Source organism: Stigmatopora argus, chromosome 22 (genome assembly GCF_051989625.1).
Source record: "Stigmatopora argus isolate UIUO_Sarg chromosome 22, RoL_Sarg_1.0, whole genome shotgun sequence".
Lineage (NCBI taxonomy): Eukaryota > Metazoa > Chordata > Actinopteri > Syngnathiformes > Syngnathidae > Stigmatopora > Stigmatopora argus.
In genome coordinates, this window is record NC_135408.1 from 11,741,585 (window position 1) to 11,763,841 (window position 22,257).

General features: G+C 43.6%; 1 protein-coding gene across 6 annotated transcripts in view; it reads left to right on the plus strand.

The window, feature by feature from the left end:
* LOC144068121 (seizure protein 6 homolog) overlaps positions 1-19,980 on the plus strand; it is a 66,400-nt gene extending 46,420 nt beyond the window's left edge. For 2 of the 6 annotated variants that reach the window (XM_077592396.1, XM_077592395.1), the window contains exons 5-16: positions 554-739; positions 1,605-1,773; positions 2,415-2,581; positions 2,646-2,840; positions 4,043-4,181; positions 6,873-7,069; positions 8,058-8,252; positions 8,338-8,529; positions 8,614-8,808; positions 8,927-8,965; positions 9,047-9,155; positions 9,231-10,903. In XM_077592396.1, coding sequence (XP_077448522.1) covers positions 554-739; positions 1,605-1,773; positions 2,415-2,581; positions 2,646-2,840; positions 4,043-4,181; positions 6,873-7,069; positions 8,058-8,252; positions 8,338-8,529; positions 8,614-8,808; positions 8,927-8,965; positions 9,047-9,155; positions 9,231-9,390 — 1,943 coding nt within the window. In that variant the 3' untranslated portion in view covers positions 9,391-10,903. Of the gene's footprint in view, positions 1-553; positions 740-1,604; positions 1,774-2,414; positions 2,582-2,645; positions 2,841-4,042; positions 4,182-6,872; positions 7,070-8,057; positions 8,253-8,337; positions 8,530-8,613; positions 8,809-8,926; positions 8,966-9,046; positions 9,156-9,230; positions 10,904-11,051; positions 11,271-19,868 lie in introns of those variants that run through there. The other 4 variants (XR_013298117.1, XR_013298116.1, XM_077592398.1 and 1 more) reach the window with 4 other exon arrangements.
* The last annotated feature ends 2,277 nt before the right edge of the window (positions 19,981-22,257 follow it).

Genomic DNA, 22,257 nt, shown 5'->3' on the forward strand with positions numbered 1-22,257 from the left:
GATTTTGCTTCTACAGTTTGTAAATGTCTATGTATGTTTGTCCATAAATGCTTTTTTTTATTTGCAATGGATTTTGGCTCGTTCCAACTTTAGTAATGCAGGTCTTATCGTTAAATATTTGTCGACATTTTATTGGTGAGCCCCCAGGATTTGAGTCAGCTCATTAAACGGAAAGTTCTTGCACTCCAAGTATCGGCAAAGTTGCAACCTTCAAACCGTTTCTGTAATTTTGCTTGCTACTCGATAGCTTTTATTGTAGGAAGCCACTGCAGGTCTAATTATGTTTACTTCTTCTGGAGTTTTTTTGTGTATTGCTGTCATTAAAAGGCCTTTGTTAATGAGGTAGAACCGTGGGGTTATTAGACAAGAAGAGAGCTTGTTTAATGGCTTCTATTAGACTTGGTTTCCACCAGAGAGCTTCTTCCTATTGCGTGCTGTTTATTTGAAAAACGGGGAAAATCTGCTCTCGGGTCGTTGACACCAAGCTGCAAGTGGTAAAGAAAATGAGAGATCCTAAGATCCAAAACTCCTTCCTTTTGTTTCCCCGTTTTAGCTTTCGTGTTGAGCTGCCCATTTCCCAAGGAGCCCGCCGGGGGAGAAGTTTCCGTGACGCACCTCTACGCCAGCGGAGAAGCTTACTTCGACTGCTTTAGCGGCTACAGGTTGAAAGGGCTGAAAATGCTCACTTGCCGCAACGCCACCACGCCTTACTGGAGCGGGAAGGAGCCCCAGTGTGTCGGTAAGCCAGCAGCACGCCGTCGCCGAAAAGCAAAGTGAAGATAAAACCCATTTTCGAGTCGATGTCCTCCGGGGTGACGTTGAACGAAGCTCACGCTGGCTGAAAGGCATTCTTCTCCTCCTAAGGGTCGGGTCGCAGGTGGTGCTGGAGCCAATCCCAGCCAAGTATGGGGACCACCCTGAATCGGTGGCCAGCCAATCGCAGGGCACGGGGAGACAGATGGACAGCCAATCATAGCTAGGGACGATTTACAATGCTCAACCAGACTACCCTGGGCGTATTTGGGATGTGGGAGGAAACCGGAGTACCCGGGAAAAAGACGCTTTGCCAGCATTTCAAATGAAATAAATCATGGTCGCTGCCCAGTCAAGTGGACGAGTGGCTAGCATGTCTGCCTCAAAGTTCTGGGGTTGAGGGTTCGATCCCAGGTCGTTCCTCACTCTGCAAATAAATGGATTGCTGCCATTCTTTCCTCACCCCTTCGAAATGGTTTTCACTGAAGTCTAATGATTGGTTGCCATCCCTCTCGGTTCAAATGGATTGGACGTCTAATGTGGTGCTGTCTTGGGTTTGTTTCCCCTGAACAATTCAGGGTCAAATTAATGTTTTTTTTGCAATTAGAAGCACAGACAGCTATTGTCTGGAGGCTCTTAGCACCTGGCTCCCTTAATTAGACGCAGGTTGCATGACTTTCCTTGTCCTGCTTGTGAAAAGCTCACCCACCAAATCCAGACTTGCCCCCTGACCGCGTACATCTGCTCTGAACTGACAACCCCCACACAACTGAAGTCCGCCGGAGGTCCTTTTATAGTTGACGTGATTCCTCTGGCTCACTCGTTACTTTCCTCGCCGCCCCTCCACGCAGCATCCTGCGGGGGGATGATCAAAAACGCCACCAATGGCCGCATAGTTTCTCCTGGGTTTCCTGGCAACTACAGCAACAACCTGACCTGCCACTGGGTCCTGGAGGCCCCCGAAGACCAGCGGCTACATATTCACTTCGAAAAGGTGGCTCTGGCAGAGGATGACGACAGGTGGCTAAAACGCACACACTCACACACACACACAAACTCTCAAGTAAAAAGAGCTCGTAGGCAGCGGCAATGCAGACATTTGACTTAGAAACACGGCAAAGCTACGCAGACAAACACCCCGGGGCCAACGTAGCCATCTCCACCGCGGGATTTTGAAGCCTGTTTGCTTTGTATGAAGTCTTTTTGCAGCATTCCAGTGAACAGTCAGACTCGAATACTGAAATATATTTCGGTTCCTAATGCATCCCATTAGGTTTAATAGTTGAATATAGAAGTGATGATTGTAGTGGCTAAGCACTACTGTTTATTTTTAGGCTGCACAAAATGTGATGTTATTGTTCTCATCATTAGTTTTCAGTGGTTATAGAAGTATACAAGTAAGGTAAAAGTTCAGTGAGGGCTTTTGATAACACCGTCTAAATTAAACTTATATTATCTGTCAGCTTTGTCATCTTTCCTGCAGAAAGTGAGAAATTGAGAGATAATCCCAATCATCACACATGACTTTTCACCTCATAACAAGGTGGCAGACAATGTTATTATTGTTACCACAGCTCCACATCCACGCCATCTTTTATGGATTTGAAAAACTCATGGGTAACTCTTGCATCCATTTTTATCATCACATCTTTTTTTTTTAGACTGCTTATCAAGAACGGCAACAATATCGACTCCCCTCCCGTGTATGACTCGTACGAGGTGGAGTATTTGCCCATCGAGGGAATCCTGAGCACAGGACGTTATCTGTTCATAGAGTTCACCACGGACGGGACGCTGACCTCCACGGGGGCCGCCGTCAGATACGAAGGCAAGTCGGATGCACGCGCGTTTGCCGCTTCTGCTCGCCGTAACGCGTGATTCTCCCCCCTCAGCTTTTGCAAAAGGCAAGTGCTACGAGCCCTTTGTCAAGTACGGCAATTTCAGCAGCAGTGACCCCACCTATGGCGTGGGGGCCGTGGTGGAATTCTCGTGCGAGCCCGGTTACACGTTGGAGCAAGGCTCCGTGGTCATCGAGTGCACGGAAGCCGAAAGCACTCAGTGGAACGAAACCGAGCCGGGGTGCAGAGGTCAGTTTTTTTCCATGTATTCTTTTGGGTTCTTCATATCACCCGCTGAATTAGGCATTTTTTTCTTTTTTTTACTTTGCTGGAATTTAATGACAGAGAAGAAACATTAGCAATGTCCATTAAAATCCACAGGTTTAAGGCCACTATAAGCTTTTCATTCTCAATCGACGCACACATGGTGACCTCACTGCAAGGCAGCATGTTCTTTTTGCAACCCAGCAAATTGGAAAACCTTCCTGTAAAGCTCAGACCGAGGAAATGGGAGGAGGTAGAAAAAAAAAAAGTATTTGTACCACCCACGGGTCACGATCACCCCGTGGTTTACTGCTAGAATGCGTTTTCCCCATCCATTTAGGGAAGCCTACAAGTGTGTACTGCTATGAAAGCATATTGTTTATGAAGACTACACGTTAAGAATGTCATGTTTCGCCTCCCTCTAGAGCAGATGTGTAAAGTGGCGGCCCGGGGGCCAAATCTGGCCCGCCGCATAATAATAATAATAATAATCGGACATAGGCCCTGTCGTCATTATCAACAACAAAAAAGCCTACTTGTCATCACACCCAGAAACTGCGTGTGACGAAATTGGTGGTGCTTCTCCATAAGCTGCGTTTACTCGGCAAAAGACCTAAATAAGTGATAGTTACGGAATCTTGTAATTTGGCATTCTGCTGTTATGGATACAGTCGCTTACCTCTCACTGTCTTTCACTTACCTTCAGTCAGCTAGTAGGAGGCAGATCACCACCTAAACATCTTTGCATCATTTTGTGTGGCCCGGGAAAGTAAATCATGAGTGCCGACTTTCTGTTTTAGGATCAAATTAAAATGAAGAGTATAGATGTATATTAAATTTCCTGATTTTCCCCCTTTTAAATCAATAATTGTAATATTTTAATCCATTTTTTCAGTCTTTAGTTCAAAAATCATTTTGCAAAATCGAAATATATACATAAAAAAAGCTAAAATAAACATTGTTTTAGATCTATAAAAAAACGGAATATTCAGGGATTTTAATCCAGTTCTTTTAATCCATTTATTTAAAAAAATCTAAAATGGCCCGGCCCAAGTTGACGTTAAAGCGGCCCGCGAACCAACCCGAGTCTGACACCCTTGCTGTAGAGCCATAAACGGTCTCGTTCCAAAAAAAGAATTGCAGAAAGGTGGTTCTTGTTCAACACCGGGCGTGTTTTTGTGTCGTAGCCGTGTGCAGCGGGGAGATGACGGACTCCGCCGGCGTGGTCCTGTCCCCCAACTGGCCCGAAGCCTACGATAAGGGCCAGGACTGCATTTGGGGCATCCATGTGGAAGAGGACAAGAGGATCATGCTCGATATTCAAGTGTAAGGCATCGAGCTCCGTCGAATGTCGCCAGAAAAGCGTCACACGCTTTCACTTATTCTGGGACAGGCACACGGCAAAGTGTTTCCATAGTTGCAGCGGCTAATTAGATTTTTTTTTTCATCCCCTACATTAAGCATTCTTCCTTGCTTCCAAGCTCATTCTCCGACCAGATTAGCCAGTAAGCCTTCCTACTCTCACTTCCCTGGTGTGTCTCAGAGTTGGCTTTGAAATGAATATGCTCTGGCAGTGAACTACCGTGAGCCACTTATCCGGCCCTCCCAACTGGAAACTCAACACACATGCACACAGATGTTGACATTAGACACAAGCACGGCCCGCATTGTTGCCTTCGACTGTTACTCTTCAGCCAGCATCCCCTGGAAAACACAGTTACCAACAGAGTTGAAGAAAGACCACATTATAATGCACGTTGCTCATATTGCCGCACTGCGAGAGTCGGGAAAAAATGGGTGATATTTCATCAGGATGATTCTCTTTTTCTGCCACAGTACATGGCAAAAAAAAATTGTATAAGTGATGATGTTATTGCCTGAAGCACTCGCACACAGGAGGGCACAGGGAGGTTAAATTTAAACCAGCTGGAATGCCGCCGCGGGCGATAGAAAAATTGACTCGCAGACAATCGTTATCATAGACTATTGTTGCTTATTGGGCATGCTATTCACGTAAGCATTTATGCTGCAAAGTATACACAATGCAGCTATATATCCTTGTTCACATTTGGTAAATAAAAGATAACTGTGAATATTGCCCACAAAAACAATAAAGGGTCATGTAAAACAAACACAAAAATTTGCTCCTCAACTATCATCATCATGAGCGACAATAAAATCCAGCACTACTACGATCAAAATATAAGAAACAATGATTATACAGAAATAAAAATCAGAGTTTGGTGCAAAATCTTGGTCGTAAAGTTCACATGCATAGGTTAAATAAAAATAGCCTCACAAAAGTTTCAAAACAAGCCATTCTTGAATATTAAAACCAAAAGTATCAAAATCAAAAGTTAAATACAACTGAACTGAATATACTTAGACTTATGCATGAGGTTTTGCCTTGAAGTCATGGACTCCCACCATGATTTTGAAAAAAATATATATAATGCCTTGCCCTGCATTTGCTTATCATTGCAATAGAAAAAAAAATGACTTTTTGGTCATTTTCTTTTGCTCCTGTCAAGTGTGTTGAGTAGACAAAAGACTTGTGGCTGAGTGCTATCTCTATATTAAGCGAGCGATGGGGGTAAGGTGGGCCACACCTCCCCACATTAATGAGAACATTTTTCCTATTATCATTCATCACTGTGCTTGTGCAGAAAGTGACAGAGGAGCGCCGTGCATAATGAGGACTGATTAATTTGGGCCAAACAGGAGGGTTGGGTTCCTCGCTAATTAGCATGGCGGCAGACGAGAGGTTGCGGCTGATCTGCACCTGCACCACGCTTTATGAAATTGTCAAACACTACAATACTGTCTTACACAATAGGGACTGTGTATAAAAAAAATGGTTGTCTTTGCACATCATGGCTTTGGGGAGCCCTCTTGTGGAAGCCAATGTGGTGGAAGCCAGCAATTTAGCAGTCAAATAAGAAAGAAATATTGCAGTAGTGTCTTTTCAAAGCATGACACTGAGAGCAATTTGGACTTTTTAGATAATAACGGCCTCTTTAGACGGGGCAGGTCACATTCTAAAGGCTGGCGTACATTGTTCGGCGGATGTCATTGTCATTCAAAAATCGATTTTTCAGAAAGACCCCTCAAGCTAAAGATGCAAAATCCCACGCAGCACTGAAAGGCGAAGACGAGCCTGCTAGAAAATCGCTTTGCGCCGCGTGACGTTAAATTGTCGTTAGAAGGGAGAGCATTTAATGAGTGGAAATGGCTCTCAGTCAAGTCAATGCAAGGCCACCATAGTAGAGAGGCCAGTTTAGGGGGTGGCATTTTTTTTTTACTACTACTCAATAATGTGTCTTTGATGGAGACCATTTTGCATCCCTGGCTTATATCTGTGCAGTTAGGAATTGTGGAACCGAGAGAACTGTCTAATTGAGGGCCCGTCCGTGCACAAACGGAGAAATGTATCCAAAGTGTGGCGGTCCTGGTGTCCACATGAATCCATGTCTTCCATTATCGCTTTAGATCATGGGTCGGGAACCTTTTTGATGGAGAGAGCCATAAACAATTCATATCCTTTTAAATGTTAATCTTTGAGAGCCATGCTCCACATTTAAAAGTCGACACATGAAAATGTGTGCCTTTTTTAGTCACTTCACCACTTTTAAAGTAGAAAAAGTCTCTGAATTCTTTTGACAACATTGTTCCGTTGTTGCTAATCAATGAGTATCAATGAGAATATCCATGCATAAGAGTGTAATGAAAAAAATATTATGATTATAAGGCGCTGTAGGTAGTGTCAACGCCATAATACCAACGTAAAGATCCTATTCCTACGCTTTCTCACCAGCAGTTTCCATAGTTGACCTCACAGGTTAGCGGAGAGCCATATGCACCCATCAAAAGAGCCATATGTGGCTCCCGAACCATAGGTTCCCTACCCCTGCTTTAGATCATCAAACTAATGTAAATAATAAAGCTAAACTCAAATTCTACATGTTCTCATTCAAAGCCCAAACTTTTCTAATCACCATTGGTGTGTGCTTTTTTTAGGCTCAACTTGGGCAAAAACGACCTTCTGACGTTCTACGACGGCGACGACCTGTCCGCCAACATTCTCGGGCAATTCAGCGGTAAACGTCCTCACTTCAAGCTCTTCACGTCCATGGGAGACGTCACCGTTCAGTTTCAGTCCGATCCCGCCACCAACATCTACGGCTACAACAATGGATTTGTAGTCCACTTTTTTGGTAAGATTCAAGCCGACAAAAGCTTCTGCAGCTGCTTTGCGTGCAACAAATGGGGGGAGTAAAAATGCCTAGATATTCTTCTGCTTGCATTGATTTCTCCGTGGCTTCGTCACAGGTGCGTGGCGGTCGATAACAATGACAAACACTGTAATTGGGTCCACTTAATTGTAGGCTGCTTTGCCTGACGCCTGGTGTTATTTGCCGTTTGCATCAAGCGCTGCCAAGCCGCCTGCTGTGTTCCCCGGCGGGAAACATCTCCAGCCTTTGTTTGCATTTGCCTCCCAAAACACTCTTGTTTTTGTACAGATAGAAAACATTGGGTTTGTTTCTCTGCCCCGACATGCTTTCCTTTCGCACGGAGACGATGCACAAGAGAATGTGTTTGTTTTGCCATGCATATCGATTCTGGACTGTCCAATGCTCGTGGAATAGCATCGAATTGTTCCAGAACCTTTCAATGAACGTAATGTCTTTTCCAGAGTATAAGTCGCACTTTTTTGTTCGTAGTTTGGTTGGGGCTGCGACTTATGGTTTTTTTTTCTCTCTGACCATTTACAGCTCGTTGTTGTTGACTAAAGTTTTCTGAAAAACTGATATGTTACATTAACAGGTGCCTATTTTGCTATTACTTTAACGTAAAATGTTTCTTCTTGGTTTCATATAAGTTTAAACCTGTCCCCCAAAAATAGCAACTTAGACTCTATTTTTTCCCTTTTTCTTTTTGCATTCTTTGGTTAGTGCGACTTATACACAAATTCGTCTTTCACTGCGACCTGTACTCATTTGTAACTTATAGTCTAAAAATTACAGAGAAATTGTTAAAAACACTGCATCCATTCATTCATTGAAAGAGACGACGTGATTAATCTTGTGAGCCGCATTACAACGATATAAAAGGATGCTAGTTTTTGTACGTCGGAAACGAGGATTGGCAGCATTTTTGGCTCAGCTCACGCCATTTAATTTTTTTCCTGACCAACATGAACAGAGGTGGCGAGGAACGACACCTGCTCCGAGTTGCCGGAGATCGCCAACGGCTGGAAAAGCACGTCCCACCCGGACCTCATCCACGGCACCGTGGTCACGTACCAGTGCTACCCCGGATTTGAGATGGCGGGCTCCGAGATCCTCATGTGCCAGTGGGATCTCAGTTGGAGCGCGGACGTACCCAGATGTCAGGAAGGTGAGCGCCGCCCTGACCCTGTCGCGTCAAAAATCAAAAAATAGAGATGTGCTCCTGATATTTTCCCCTTTTTTTCATCCTCCAGTGGTGACTTGTCAGGACCCGGGAAACGTGGAACACAGTCGTCGGGTGAACGCGGGCACTCGCTTCGCCGTGGGATCTTCGGTGCAGTATTACTGCCACAAAGGTTACATTCTGTCGGGGAGCAACTCGTTGACCTGCTACAACCGAGACTCGGCCAAGCCCAAGTGGAGCGACCGCCCGCCAAAGTGTGTTCGTAAGTCAAACGAGGACATACGGGCCTGCTTTCGTCGTCGCCCGCGAAGGACCGCAGCCACGTTTTCCCGTGTTCCGTTTCCAGCCGAAAAGTACGAGCCGTGCAGGAACCCCGGCGTGGCCACCACCAGCGCGCAAAGTTCCGAAAAGGCCTTTTATCAAGCGGGTGAGACGCTGAGCTTCTCCTGCCAATCGGGCTACGAGTTGCAGGGCCAGGCCGCCATCTACTGCATTCCTGGACATCCCTCGCAGTGGAACAGCACGCCACCTGCGTGTCGAGGTGAAAAACTCAACTGCTTCGAAGCAATAGCTTGTGAAATACTTCTGGAAAATACCATTTTGCATTGTGTTTGGACTGCTTTGTTAGCAGCCAACGTTGACTAATTGTCTCTTTGCAGCGTCATCGCGTCAATACACGAGCGAACATAGGCTGGACGGTGAGTCACGCTTTGAAAAATGCCAGCAACTATTAGTTTTGTGGAATTGTCATATCATTGGTGTGTGTTCTGACCCCACAGTTGTCAATAACAAGTATGGCGTTGAAGGAACCAACATCACGCTGGCTGTCTTTGTCCCCTCCGCCATCATCTCGGCGATTGTTCTCGGGATTTATCTTTGCGCTACAAAGTAAGCGCTCGACGTTTTACATTGGCCAAAACACACCCGTTTACACGATGTCCCCCTTGCCCAATGGCTTTTCAGATTCCGAGGGAAGGCTCTGGGCATGGCGACAGCGTCCCCACCGTACGACAACATGGCGGAGGAGTCCGCCTTCGACAACCCAGTTTATGACAGAGGAGTAAGTACAAATGTGGTGAGCCTGCAAGATGTGGACTCCCAAAACACCAGTGTGCTTTCTTGAACGCTGTCTTGTGTGCACGGCTGCTCATCTCATGTCGCACCACAAGAGGACCACCACAATTCATCCTCTCATTTCCCTCTCCGATCAGAAGCAAGCACAAAATACACAGAGACCAGAGTATATATTTGAAATATCCATCACTAAGGACGCGATTCTTTCACTTACCGCTAGAGGAAGCCCACGTTTCACAGAATTGCTGTCTGTCCCTCTTCCGTTCAAGCCCATCGTACATCCTACTACGTTGGACACTGCTGCAAAATGATTCCATGCACCAAATCTTGCATTTTGACACTCTTCTCATTCCTATTTTTATGAACCTGATTAGGAATTTCCCACCTGCATCTGTGAAAGCTCTGTCTCACAACTACCGTGATCCTTTTTTCAATCTCATCCTTCCATTTGTCTCCATCATCTCACCATCCCATCACATCGCCTGATGATGTTGTAGGAATCATGGCCACTTTTCAAGGCCTCCTCTCCTCTTCTCCCTCAGCTCTGGCAAGCTAATTCTAGATACTAAAGCCATCACTCTGTTCACATTGGCTCTACTTCACCACCACCACCACGACGAGGTGAGATCATCTTCGGCCGTTGCTGCAACTTTCCCTCGCCGCCAGATCGTTCCGTTGACTACCTCTTCAACCCGTCACGCCGTTTCATTACCTTGATGGAAAAACGTATACCGACCGGCTTCAGAATGCTAAAACAGCCACGGCACGTATAATCTGCACAGATCCGCCAACGCTAACGTCAGAAGAAGACTTTCTATTCCACATTGACCGTGTCCACAATGGCTGAAGGCCCATCCATTTTTGCCCTCAAAGGCCATAAATAAGTCAACCTATACCACAATCGGCGCAAAAAACACTAATAAATGCAATAATTGACACATTTCTGCTTCGTAAATAACCACGGGACATTTAATCCACCTGTTAATGGCATACCTACATTATTCTTTTCGAGCTAGTTGCTTTTATTGTTATTACGGTAATTGTGATTACCATACCGTATCGAATATATCCGGATTATTTGGCCTCTCTGATACCGATAAAGATATTCATTCTATTCTGTGCAAATATGTATATAACAATGTTCGACATCTGATTTGTTTGTCTGGTCTTTACAGGACTAATGAGAGGGAAAAAAACAGATTAGGAGGTGTCAATTTTAGGGACCTTGCATTTCTCAAGCTTTGCCTTTTGGAACCTCCCTCTGCACTGTTGACCTTTTCCTTTTGAGGAGATTGTAAATATGTGTTTCCAACGTTGACAGTTTATGGATCACCGTGGTGATATTTTTATAAACTCCCTCGATTGATGACGGAAGGTGATCACTTGATTTCTCTGCATTTTTCCCCGCCGCTCATTCAAGTAGCAGACCTGGACTTTTCTGTTGAAGTCTGTTTCACGCAAAAAATTCCTTCCACCTGGAATTGTTGGTCAAAAAGCCGATATTACTGTATTTTGTTTGCCTGTCTCGATCTGCTCTTTGTAAATAAACTGCCTGTTCAATACACGTGTCCCGCCTGGTTATCACATGAAAAATGACACGTGCTCGTCACAAATTTTACGGTCATTTGACCTGAATTGAAAAATAATTTGTGTGATCATGTCAGTCAAGATGGATTAAATCTAACTTGAGTCATTCGCTTTCATTGACAGTGATAGAGGTCCAATTCAAGAGGCCCCCCATGAATGAGATGTACATTTTTTTCCTGGATCTGAGCAAGAGTAGAACTATTTCTTACCAGCAGGTGACGTCCAAATACCGAGGTAAGAATCTAATGTGCGTGCAAGGGATGAAAATGAAAATGAGCCCAGTTTCCACATCCAATGGAGTGCGGGCCAGGCCCATTAGACCTCCCGCTAAGTGTGTGCAGCCTGGGGGGTTGGAGGGTCTGGGGGGGTATGCTAGGCAGCACTTTTTTTATTTTTTTCCATGCACTGTGGGATATATTTTATGAGACATCGTTTAATTGGGGCTAATGACGCGTTCAATAGTAGTATTTAGCAATAGTGCCTAAGTGTGTGTGTGGGTGTGGGTGTAAATTCATTAGAAACACTGAAAATAATGGCACTTGTGTTTAGTGAACAAAACATTTTGGGGGTATTTATGTCTTTGTTTTAGAGCAAGTGCAGATTGCATTGTTTCTTTTTGGGGGGATATTAGAATGAGTTCTAGGATAAAAGTATAGATCAGCATTATTCTGTCCCAAAAATGTGAATATGTAAATATACATTTGTTTTGAAAGAAAGAGGTTTTGTTTGCAAAATAGTTCTTCCCCACTGAATGCAGTGCTTATTTTCATATTCTACTCTATTGTTTTAACTTTTGACGAGTTAGGTCAGCTTTTTGCAACAAGTTTTGAATCCAAAACAGACCAGTTTTACTATATTTTCTAAATATAGGATCCCTCTTTTCTGCTTAAAAAGAAAAAACAAAGAAAGCAAAGTCTGAAAATACTGTACTTTATTTTTAGATATGGACGCAATAATGAAATGCAAAACAAGATATCCTTGACTTCCTATTATGTTCTCACAAAAGGACAAATCTAGTTGTGTTCATCTCCTGAAAAAATAGTAACTCATTAAGCTATGACAAGGGAGGAAAATGACGTGGAATTTTGGAGACAAGATGCCAATTTTCTTTAGAGAAAGCACAAAGTCCAACTTCAAAAGATGGAGAAGGATGGCAAATTCTCTTTTAGAGCGGCTAGGCCGATGCTGAGCATTGTTTGATTTGTGCACAATCGTGTGGAGGAGGACCAGATCTGTATGCAAGCGGGCGATTGCCCGTCTGCGTGAGGCGTCCGCACATGATGAAGCTTTAGACGAGATGTTTTCCTTCCAGGACGCTGAGCAGGTTTGAGATTGAGGGCTCTGAACAGGGGGGTGCGAGGGGGGGGACAAAGGCAAAGCAAGGCAGAGGGCGGAGGGGAGCGGATGAACCGGCCAGATGATAATGCAGCATGACACCTCTGAAATGAATCCCTGGTTACCATGGCGAAGGAGCCGGATGAGCCGCTCTCTCAGGAGCCTCAATAAAAGCATCTTGTAAATGATATTTGATTAGTATTTTCAACATGTTCCTGCTCGGGACAGATGCTTTATTTTTTTGTCAGCCATTGTTCTTCTTCAGCTCATTGAAGACTAATATATTGAGCGTAAATAGTGCGGCGTCCTGGCAATTTTATAACTATACCGAGAAAGGTCCCCATAAATAGGAATAGTGGATTCTTTCTTTTCACATTGCTAATATTTTAACAACACAGGGAATATTGTATGAATGCATTTTAAAATCATTACAAAATGAGGCAATCTGAATAGCAAGAACTCCATTTAAATGGAGTCATAATTTATTCCGCCAATTCTGTTTGCGTGACAAATATAAAATGTGCGGTGGGACTTGGTCATGAGAAAATGATGTACTTAAGCACCCCAGCATATGAACCAGCTTCTATTTTATTTGCCAATTTTTTTTTCATTCGTGAATGCATGACAAGTAAAATAATGTGGACTGTAAAATGCTATTTGCGGTTAGTATAGCATTCCGTAATGATATTAGAGTTTCATTATCATGGTGGATTAAAAGCAGAGAATTTTGTTTAACTGCAAATCATTTGACAGAAATGGCTATCAAGTGTCTGTAATGCATTTGAGTTCATTTACGGCACTGCAGTAGAAGTTTTTTGAATTTTGCAACCAAATTCCAAGCACGAGTCGGGCTCGCCATTACAATCAGTCAGCATCATTTCTCAAGTCCCATTGGTAGAAAATCATGGGAGTGGATCATCCCCACCGATGACGGCTGATGGATGAATGTTGATAACGGCACGCTCACTTTCCTCCGATATTTCACTTATGAGCAGTTCAATAACTCTATAACAAATCAAGCTGCCATTGACGCTAAATTCAATAGTAATTAGGCTAAGATCATTACTTAGACTGCAAATGTCAAGCAAACAAAATTGCATCCACTTATTGTCAGTAATGAATTAAAGAGCAAAACACTGTCAGAATGCCCCCCCCCCCCCCCAAATATTAAATAATAATAATTTAATGTTTACTGTGACATTCAATAGTTTGAAAATCCTTTCCAGTGGTGCATTGAATCTTGTAGGATACAAAAAAAAATTGACTGACTTTCTAAGTGCGATGCAGTAATATTCAACTCAACTATAAGAGATTAACATTAAATATTTAGTATTTTTTTTATTAAGAACAGCTTCCAACATGAGTCTAAATTTCCCCCGAATAAGAAAAATAAAGGTGATTCTAGCTAAAAGTATTAAAATGGCTATGAGGCTCCAAGTTCTAAAGCTATTTTAGTTCTTTTCCAAATGCTACTTTTTGTTTTTGTTGTTGTTTTTACTAAATCTGAATATCATGCCCCCATATTTTGCCAATATGTCCTCTCTGTTGCATATTGTTGATGGAAGATGTCTGACATGGACAGATTACTCTGTTGAATGTAGCCGCTTTGGTTTCTCAGAACGCCAGATTGTCAAAATCCATCAGGAACAGCATTTACATTGGCATATCAGACAACGCACGATAACGCCGAGACGAGCTTGTTTGGGAAGAAAAAGACGCATTTGCCATCAGAGGGAAAATCATGGAAAACATGATGATCAAAGTGTGAAAATAGCACACGGGGCCGCTGATTTTTTCTTTTCTTTTTCCACCTAATCATGGTGTGAATACTGGGGGTGGGCCGGTTATGTGAAAGGGGGTATTTATCATTATTGACTTGTCCCTCCATTCCCGTTTCAAGCCGGCATCCCCTCCGACCACTGACATAAATCATCATTTCTCCTTCTAACATTACCCATGAACAACGTAAAATAGCCAGCCGGCTCCTTTCAGTTTTCATGCTCTTAAAATGTATGAAATTTCACAGCCGTTATCATCAAACATCTCTCATTTGGGGGCTTCTGTGGCGGGGGGGCAAAAGTTTGTTGGCGCTTCATTTGGATGCATGAGATGCAAAGAGGAGTAAACAGTGCATCGTTTGCAGAGCATGTGCATTTGCACCTTTTTTTTCTTCTTGTTTGTCATCACCGGAGAAAATCATAAGCGGCAGGAAATTGAAAGAAAACAATGATTATCATGAACAAGCGCTTACATATGTTTATATGGAATATTGCGTCCAAAGCCAAAGAACGCAAAATCCTGATGTGGCATTGAGGAAAAACAGAGGAAAAGTTTATTTTACCTTATCTTATTAACATGAAATTTGACAGCTTGTTAAAATAATTGTACAAATTTACCATAGAATAAGCCATATGGATTTAATCAAGTGACATTATTTCATAAATACGCACATTTGGAACATTTAGGTAACCCAAATTTGATCTAATGGTGCCAGAAATATCGTGTAGCATAACTATAGTCCTTTCGAAATGATCATCAGCACCTGGAAGCTAAAAGCTGCTAAATATTTCATTTTAATTAAACATGAAATATTAACTCCTTCCTTAGTCATGTGACGTGATGGATGACTTTTCAGCACATGCTTTTTCCAAATGACGCTCATTTGTCCTTTTCCGTTTCAAGCCAAGCAAAAATTAGGCACTTTTAATAGCAAAGCTATGATATACACATCATTTGATATTATAAAGCGAGGAAAGTTATCATCCATTAACCAACCTCGTCCATTGATTTTAATGTCACGTGCATTTTATTCCATCAATGGGCTCATGGATTATTGGATACGTTTGTATTTCATATCGTGCTGCTTCAATCAACTGGACTATTAGAATATACTTTCCCACCTATATGTAAGCATTAATCAGCATAATAATTGCTTGGTAATTACGGCTGCAAACAGAACATTTATACTTTCTGGCGGTCGCGGCTACTGTTCGATGAGTTCATTTTTTGTCAGGGTTTAATTTCACAGGCGCGTGAAGTGCACAATAGATGAATAGATCTGTAGTTTATAATTTAATAATCACCACGGGCGCGTATTCAAGTCAAATATAACAAAGTGTTCGCATAGAAATATACAATCATTGGATGAAAAATATCTACCGGGTTAATGAGGTTCGGGTTTGGAGGCCCTCATGCATTTTGCCCCGATTCATTAAAAGTACAAATGATTTTTCCCGGTGTTAAAATATTTCTGTTCATCAAATAACGCATATAAATATGTACATGCAATTAGTGGAACGATCTGAAAGGAATATAATATGCATCCCTCACGCCGTTTCCCTGACGGATAACAGCAGAAAATGTTTTTCGATAAGCTCTCCTTTCCAATGACATGATTGTATTTTCTATTGTGTCTTCTCCAAATTCTTGATTTTCATGCTTTATGCCAGCTAATAATTGTTTTGTGATCGAGACGGATTTTTAATACGGCATGAATAAATGACTGCTAACAGTCCAACAGTGCAAATGGCACTTTGCCCAAATAATCAATACGTAATTGTAGCATGATGATACCTCGGCTCTTACAAATTGGACGTTTAATATTTGGAGTTTGAAGCAATAAATAAAAATGGCCAGCCAATAAGACGGGCGGCTAATCTAACGCAAAGAAAATCAGTGTGAAGGGCTGTCGTATTAAATAGCCTACGAGTGGCTCTTCTGCACCACTTTGGAGCTTGTTTACATTCTCCTTAGCTTCTCATCGACAGACCTATTTTATATTACAATTACATCTCCCGATACACGCATTCTGACCTTAATAAACGTGTGTCTGCAGTTAGGTGCACACGTTATTGTGTTGATTTTACGTTGCATTCGTCGTGTCCATTTGAATTTGGAAGCGTGGTGACACAATCCCCCCAAAAACTAAAGGTATATTTCGGACCAAACTGCCTTGGCTTGGTCACGATGGTCCTAAAAACTTCATTTGAACACTCGTAACGTATCGCAAATTAAAAGATCTTACTAGCTAGCACTTAAGGGGACAATCATCGAGATATGCCTTCTCAGACCGTCTTTCCTGGCAAAAGGCGCACTAAAGCGAGACCCGAGGAAAAATTTGTTTGTCAAAAAGCTCACTTCGTAAAGTGCAGACTAAAATGCCCAGGCGCAGCGTGCAGCCAAAACAACTTCCAAGCATCAAACTCCCAAAACTGTTTAAACGATCCTCGGTGGAAGAAAGGCGCCGTTAGCAAATGGTGCCACCATTACGGATAATTGGCGGGGACGACTACGCGTCGCCTCGCCTCGCCTCGCCGTCTGCTTTCTGTGCTCCTTCTCCTGGCCTCTAATAGCAGCTTAGAGAGCGTTTACCCATCTAACGACTGCAATCATGCTATTTATTTTCAGGTACAGTACAACACATTTAATGGGAACAATATAGACTTTTTTTTTCCTCCCCTCAGTAAATGAAAGGGTGCAGAGCGTCGAATTGTCGCTTAGATTGGCCCTAGATTCTCTTCCTTAACAGGTCCAATTTTGGGAGTATAAACAAAAGCCGGGGGCACGGCGTTGCGTCACTCCAAACAAAAACGGCTGGACAAAAGCAACAACAGGAAATAGATTGCTTTGGAAAAGGTCATTTCTCAGGTGGCCAGAGGTGCACATTTTCACACGCGCTGCTTCAAACGGTCTGCTTACCTCGCGCCCTTAATTCAAGCATTTCATGCAGGCACGATATTAGCATCTATGGATAATAGACACGTTCATCGGCCAAGATTGAACGACATTAGAGGAACGCACGAGGGTACTCGGACATTTGGTCGCCGGACGTTTGGTCGCCCGGACGTTCGGTCGCCGGACGTTTGGTCGCCGGACGTTTGACAACATGACAGAGAGTTTACTGTTGAAACCAGCTCTCAAAATTATATTCATGAGAGTTTAATATCTAAATATCTACTGTTGAAACCAGCTCTCAAAATTATATTCACCCGGGCGACCAAACGTCCGGGCGACCAAACGTCCGGGCGACCAAACGTCCGGGCGACCAAACGTCCGGGCGACCAAACGTCCGGTCACGGCGCAAGAGATACGGAAGAACCAAAATCTTCTAAATCCGAAGCTCATCTGAGCCATTAGCTTTCCTTCCAAAACTGGCAACTAAATACTAAAACACTGACAAACATTAAAGGCGACTTCCTTCGCGTTGCTTCCAAGGAAGTGGAGAAGGTTGAGCAGATGGCCACATTTGGCTTTCTGCGGGGAGTGCATAATGTGCCGTGAGGTGGCAATGTCTAAATTAATATGATTTGTTCACCTTTGATATATAAGAGGATTACGGCTAATGTTCAAACACGGAATGGTGAATAGCCCTGGATGAGAAGTGACACTGAGTGGAATAGTATTAGCGGCCCCTCAAGGACTCATTGTTAACTTCTCGCCTAATCCTTATTAGGACTCGCAGGTCTGCAGGAACTGTCCGCGGCCGTGGGGACGCGGGGACCTGGGGATGTGGGCCCGCCCCCATTGTGCCGCTGATGCTTAATCACGCCGTCATGGCAGGAGGAGGGGAAGGCCAATGAAAGAAAACCAAGGATCAAGAAAGTAGAGAAAGGCCCCCCTGCCTTTAATGGCTGTTACGGAGTCTCGCCCGGTGCTGATCCGCCTTGCTTTCTTTCAAGATGGAGTGCATGACGCGGGTGACTTAGCCTCAGCACGCGCAAATGAGACAGTGGCCACCATGGCTTCAATCAATATCGCAATCTGTCCATTTCTTTCCCAATGAATGTTGACAAAATCATCAAGAAACTCTGTCTTGTATCGATTGATTTAATGCCATGTTTTTGAATTCAAAGGGGAGGCAAAAATGACGACCAGATATGAAAAATGTGGAGTAATCCAAACTTGTTTTGAAATAATAGCGTGACCGGATGTTTCGGCGAAAGACGTTTGGTCGACCGGACGTTTGGTCGACCGGACGTTTGGTCGACCGGACGTTTGGTCGACCGGACGTTTGGTAGAACGGACGTTTGGTAGAACGGGTTCGCATGCAATTGATAGATTTTAACATTGGGTGAATAGGCATTTAATGACTATTATTTAACATTGAGTGAATAGGGTAAGGGTTAAACAAATGAAAGTCTCTTGACTCAAACCTCGGGACTCGCGAACCCGTTCTACCAAACGTCCGTTCTACCAAATGTCCGTTCGACCAAACGTCCGGTCGACCAAACGTCCGGGGACCAAACGTCCGGGGACCAAACCTCTTTCGACGAAATGTCTGAGTACCCAGTTTTATAGACTTTTGTATTGGATTGGATTGGAACTTTATTTCATCCACTATCTGAAGTGTTGTACTCTGTTGCTGTTGATTTTTTTATAATAGAATGGCTACAAAAATCTGACTTTATCCTGCTTATTAAGCAGACCTCATTAGGCAATTGGCCGTCATTGGTGCGACCATTCCCTGCCAGCCTCTCACGTTCCAAATGGGCTTCTTTGGCCATCAATCTCTCCGAAACGGCATCTTCCACTGCCAGTTCAAATGGATTCTCCGTCTATCGCTGTCATTGTCGCCTATTCCGTGGAATATAGCCATCTTATCATCCTTTGGGTGGCCTCTATCTCCTAACATCTCCCTTCTCGTACACTTGTCATACACATGTCAAGCCGTAGTTCACCGGTCCGTTGATCGGGACAATCGCGTGACACGACGCTCTCATGTAAATGAAGCCATTTGAAATACCTTTGCGAGACAAAACCACAGAGTTCACCTCCATTCTGCCACCACAAAGGGCAGCGCTGGCATTTCTGGTGAGGCGGCAAAGGTGAACACCGATACAAAGAAGGCGGCATGCATTCAAAAGCAAATGTTCTCGGCTAAAATCACAGAAATGCGTAGGCCCCCCTGACAACCTCTCTTTCTCAGACAGAAAACCATAGGGTCGTGTTTATATAGGACTCGGCAGTTGAGAAAAAAACAGAAATATGTGGAAAAACAAAAGACTTGATTGCAGGGCAAATGGTCTCTATAATGCGTTATCTATGCTCCAGCAATAAGAGACAGCACAAACAGCGGCGGTGCCATCCAATTGATAATTCCACCGCCTGCAGAGCAATCAAAATGCTATTAAATTATGAAGTGACACACACTGAGCTTGTCGTGCAACTCACGCTTGTTTGTTTTGCCATCATTAGAGGCCGGGAGACGGCAATTGTCAACACAAACAGAGCTCGCTCCACTTGGCGAGCAGCTCCTAAAAGCTCCAGACCATCAGTATTCCTCGTCACTGATTAGCAGAGACAAGGAAAAAAAAGAAAAGACTGACGTATTTTGGGTTGTGTACAAAGTACACTTTGTACTTGAGCGAATCTAAATAATTACGAATACCTTTAACTATTAGCAGATGCAATAACAGAACTAAGCTAAGTATTATATTCATCATTTCTGTTAGTGAATTCTTTAGTTGCCTTCACTGCCTAAAAAATAAGTACTTGAACTAAGGGCATACTTTTTCTAGGCACCAAGTTGCAAAAATAACCTTTAATAAATATTTCTTTTCCATCCTTCACATCCACCATTCATCTGAATAATCTGTATATTTTTAGGTAATAATCAGGAAAGAGCACTCATTTTCCACGAGGTCTACTGAAAGAAAAGCTGAAGAGTGCTACAATTTGACTTTCATATTGTACTATATGTACATGATTGCCCATGTCAGTAAGTATCATTATTTTCATCATTCTCAAGTATGACACAATTCATTTAAGATTGACTGATATTGGTCTACAAGCCCAAATATATACTGTATGTACACGTGTAAATGGTCTATAGAAAGCCTCTTTCCTTTCAAACTATTTCCTCAGGATGTTTATTTATTTATTTTGGTATCCCCTCCCAACAATCGTCCTCGTCACTCACCTGTCCAAAGGACATCAGCTGTTCCATTTGTTTGACGGACAGGTGCAAGCAAAGTCTGATGGAGTCATTTGCCATGGAAGTATAGAACATGAGTGATGAGAGAAATGTCATCCGTGCTGGAGAAGAGTACTTCTCGGCTGCAAAATAGAGGCTGAGGTCCGCTTCCATTCATCACACGTGCTGACAGGTTGTCCCACTCGAGCCATTTTGTTGTCAGTACTACTTTATATTCACTACTTAAAGCCTTTGCTCACACATTGAGAAAAGGTGCATCTTAAAAGCGGAAAGAGCTCTACTTTAAAAGATGTTTCACCCTCACAATGCTTTACTTTTGCTCAAAATGAGTCACATGTCGTTCAATATGTTTGTTTTACGGCGACAACGATAGATTTCCGAATCGTTTGATTGGGATTGGTCGTCCGTTGCCGTCAATGGCACTGAAACAAGATCATTCAATCCTAGCCAACCTAGTTCAAATGTATTGAATGTCTAGCGCTCCCATAGAGTTCAATTTCCTTTAAAGAATAGTGTTATATTTAATCTTGGTGCGAAGCAAAAAAGAAATAGCAGCTCAAAAGCTATAACCTCGTGTTATCGGAACCGCCTGAATGTGACGAGTTAACTCATCGACAGCAATGGTCGATAGCGTTGACGTGTCGTGGTCAAGCAGTGCCGACCATCCCAGTTCAAATGGATTTGAGGTCTGTTCCTGCCAATGGCCGCAAATAAGTTGAAATCTGAATCTTTGGTTTTAGCTTTTTTTTCTTCATGGAAACGCAAAATCGGCCAACGTTGAACACCCGCATATTTGCCTACATCCGATGTCCACACTCCGCCTTCGAAGTGGATGAAGGCGATCGATACCCAAGAAAAACCTTTCAAGCACAGGCCGCAAGTCTGAGGCCGAAATGACAATATTCAACGATCGGCGGTCTCGCCGATTCTCAGCGACTTGGAGTCGAGACAGAAATTGACCGGCCCGCCCGAGATATATCTTTCCTCTCGCACCTGGGGTCAGAGAGCGGCGGAATCCGGGCTTTTGCACGATCATCCCGCTCGTCTCTCAACGGACGAGGCGGCGAATAATGGTCAGGGTGAATGTCGAGGAGCGAGCGAATCAAAGCTGACACGGCAATTGTAGAAAGTCCCTCCCCCTCCGAGGGGAGGACGCTGATCTCTGACCGCTTGTGATGGAGCGGCTCGGTGCACTTTCACTTTCCCATCTCGCCGCATCTCTGGAGAGATGAGCCAAAGCGTGCAGAGCAGCCGGGCGCTGTGGGGAGCTAATCACCAGTCCGGTGATATTATCTGAGGTCACACGCCAAGGATCAATGATTCTCGCTGCTTCTGTGATTCGTGCTCACACCCAGCGGGAGGCGGCGAGTCAGATGTGACAGTCTGCAAATGGCTTTATTGACACGGCGTTGGGAACATCTGTGTCGATCAAACGCCTTCAACAAACAGTTTGCATGGTAATGCTTGGCGTGACATGCGTTGAAGACATTTCCTTGCATTTCTTGAGAAACTGCGTAACCATACAAAGACCCTTGTGTGGGATTAAACCGTGGCTGAATTTGTAATATTTGGAAATATTTTATCGTTGCCCTCTGAACCAATATTGTGTAGCAATACCTTGATGGCTTGCGCAAAGAGGCGATCAAATCAATTGGAACGCAATCAATATTGTCAACTTTAGGCTGTGAAGGAAAGAAACGAAGCAAAAATGCAGAGACGACAGAACTTTGAGGGGGCTTGAATGAAGAATGGCGGGCCGTGTATTTTCACAAACGATGGCATTTTTTGTCAGGCCGCCTCGCAAAACATGACGTCAATAGAAACGGACAACGAAAATTCAATTCAGTCCGAAATCTGGTCCGACTAAGCATTGAAAAGACTCTATAAAGCCACGCTAGTCGACCCCAGGCACTGTTGGGAGACATTTTAATATCTCTCCCAAAACACAAGTGTGCATTAAGTGTACGCAATCTCCGAAGCATAAAGGTTGCAGAAATTAACATACGTAAATGTCTGCTCTCGCCTTCTCTCCCCTTTGGGCCTGGAGCGCGTGACGGCTTT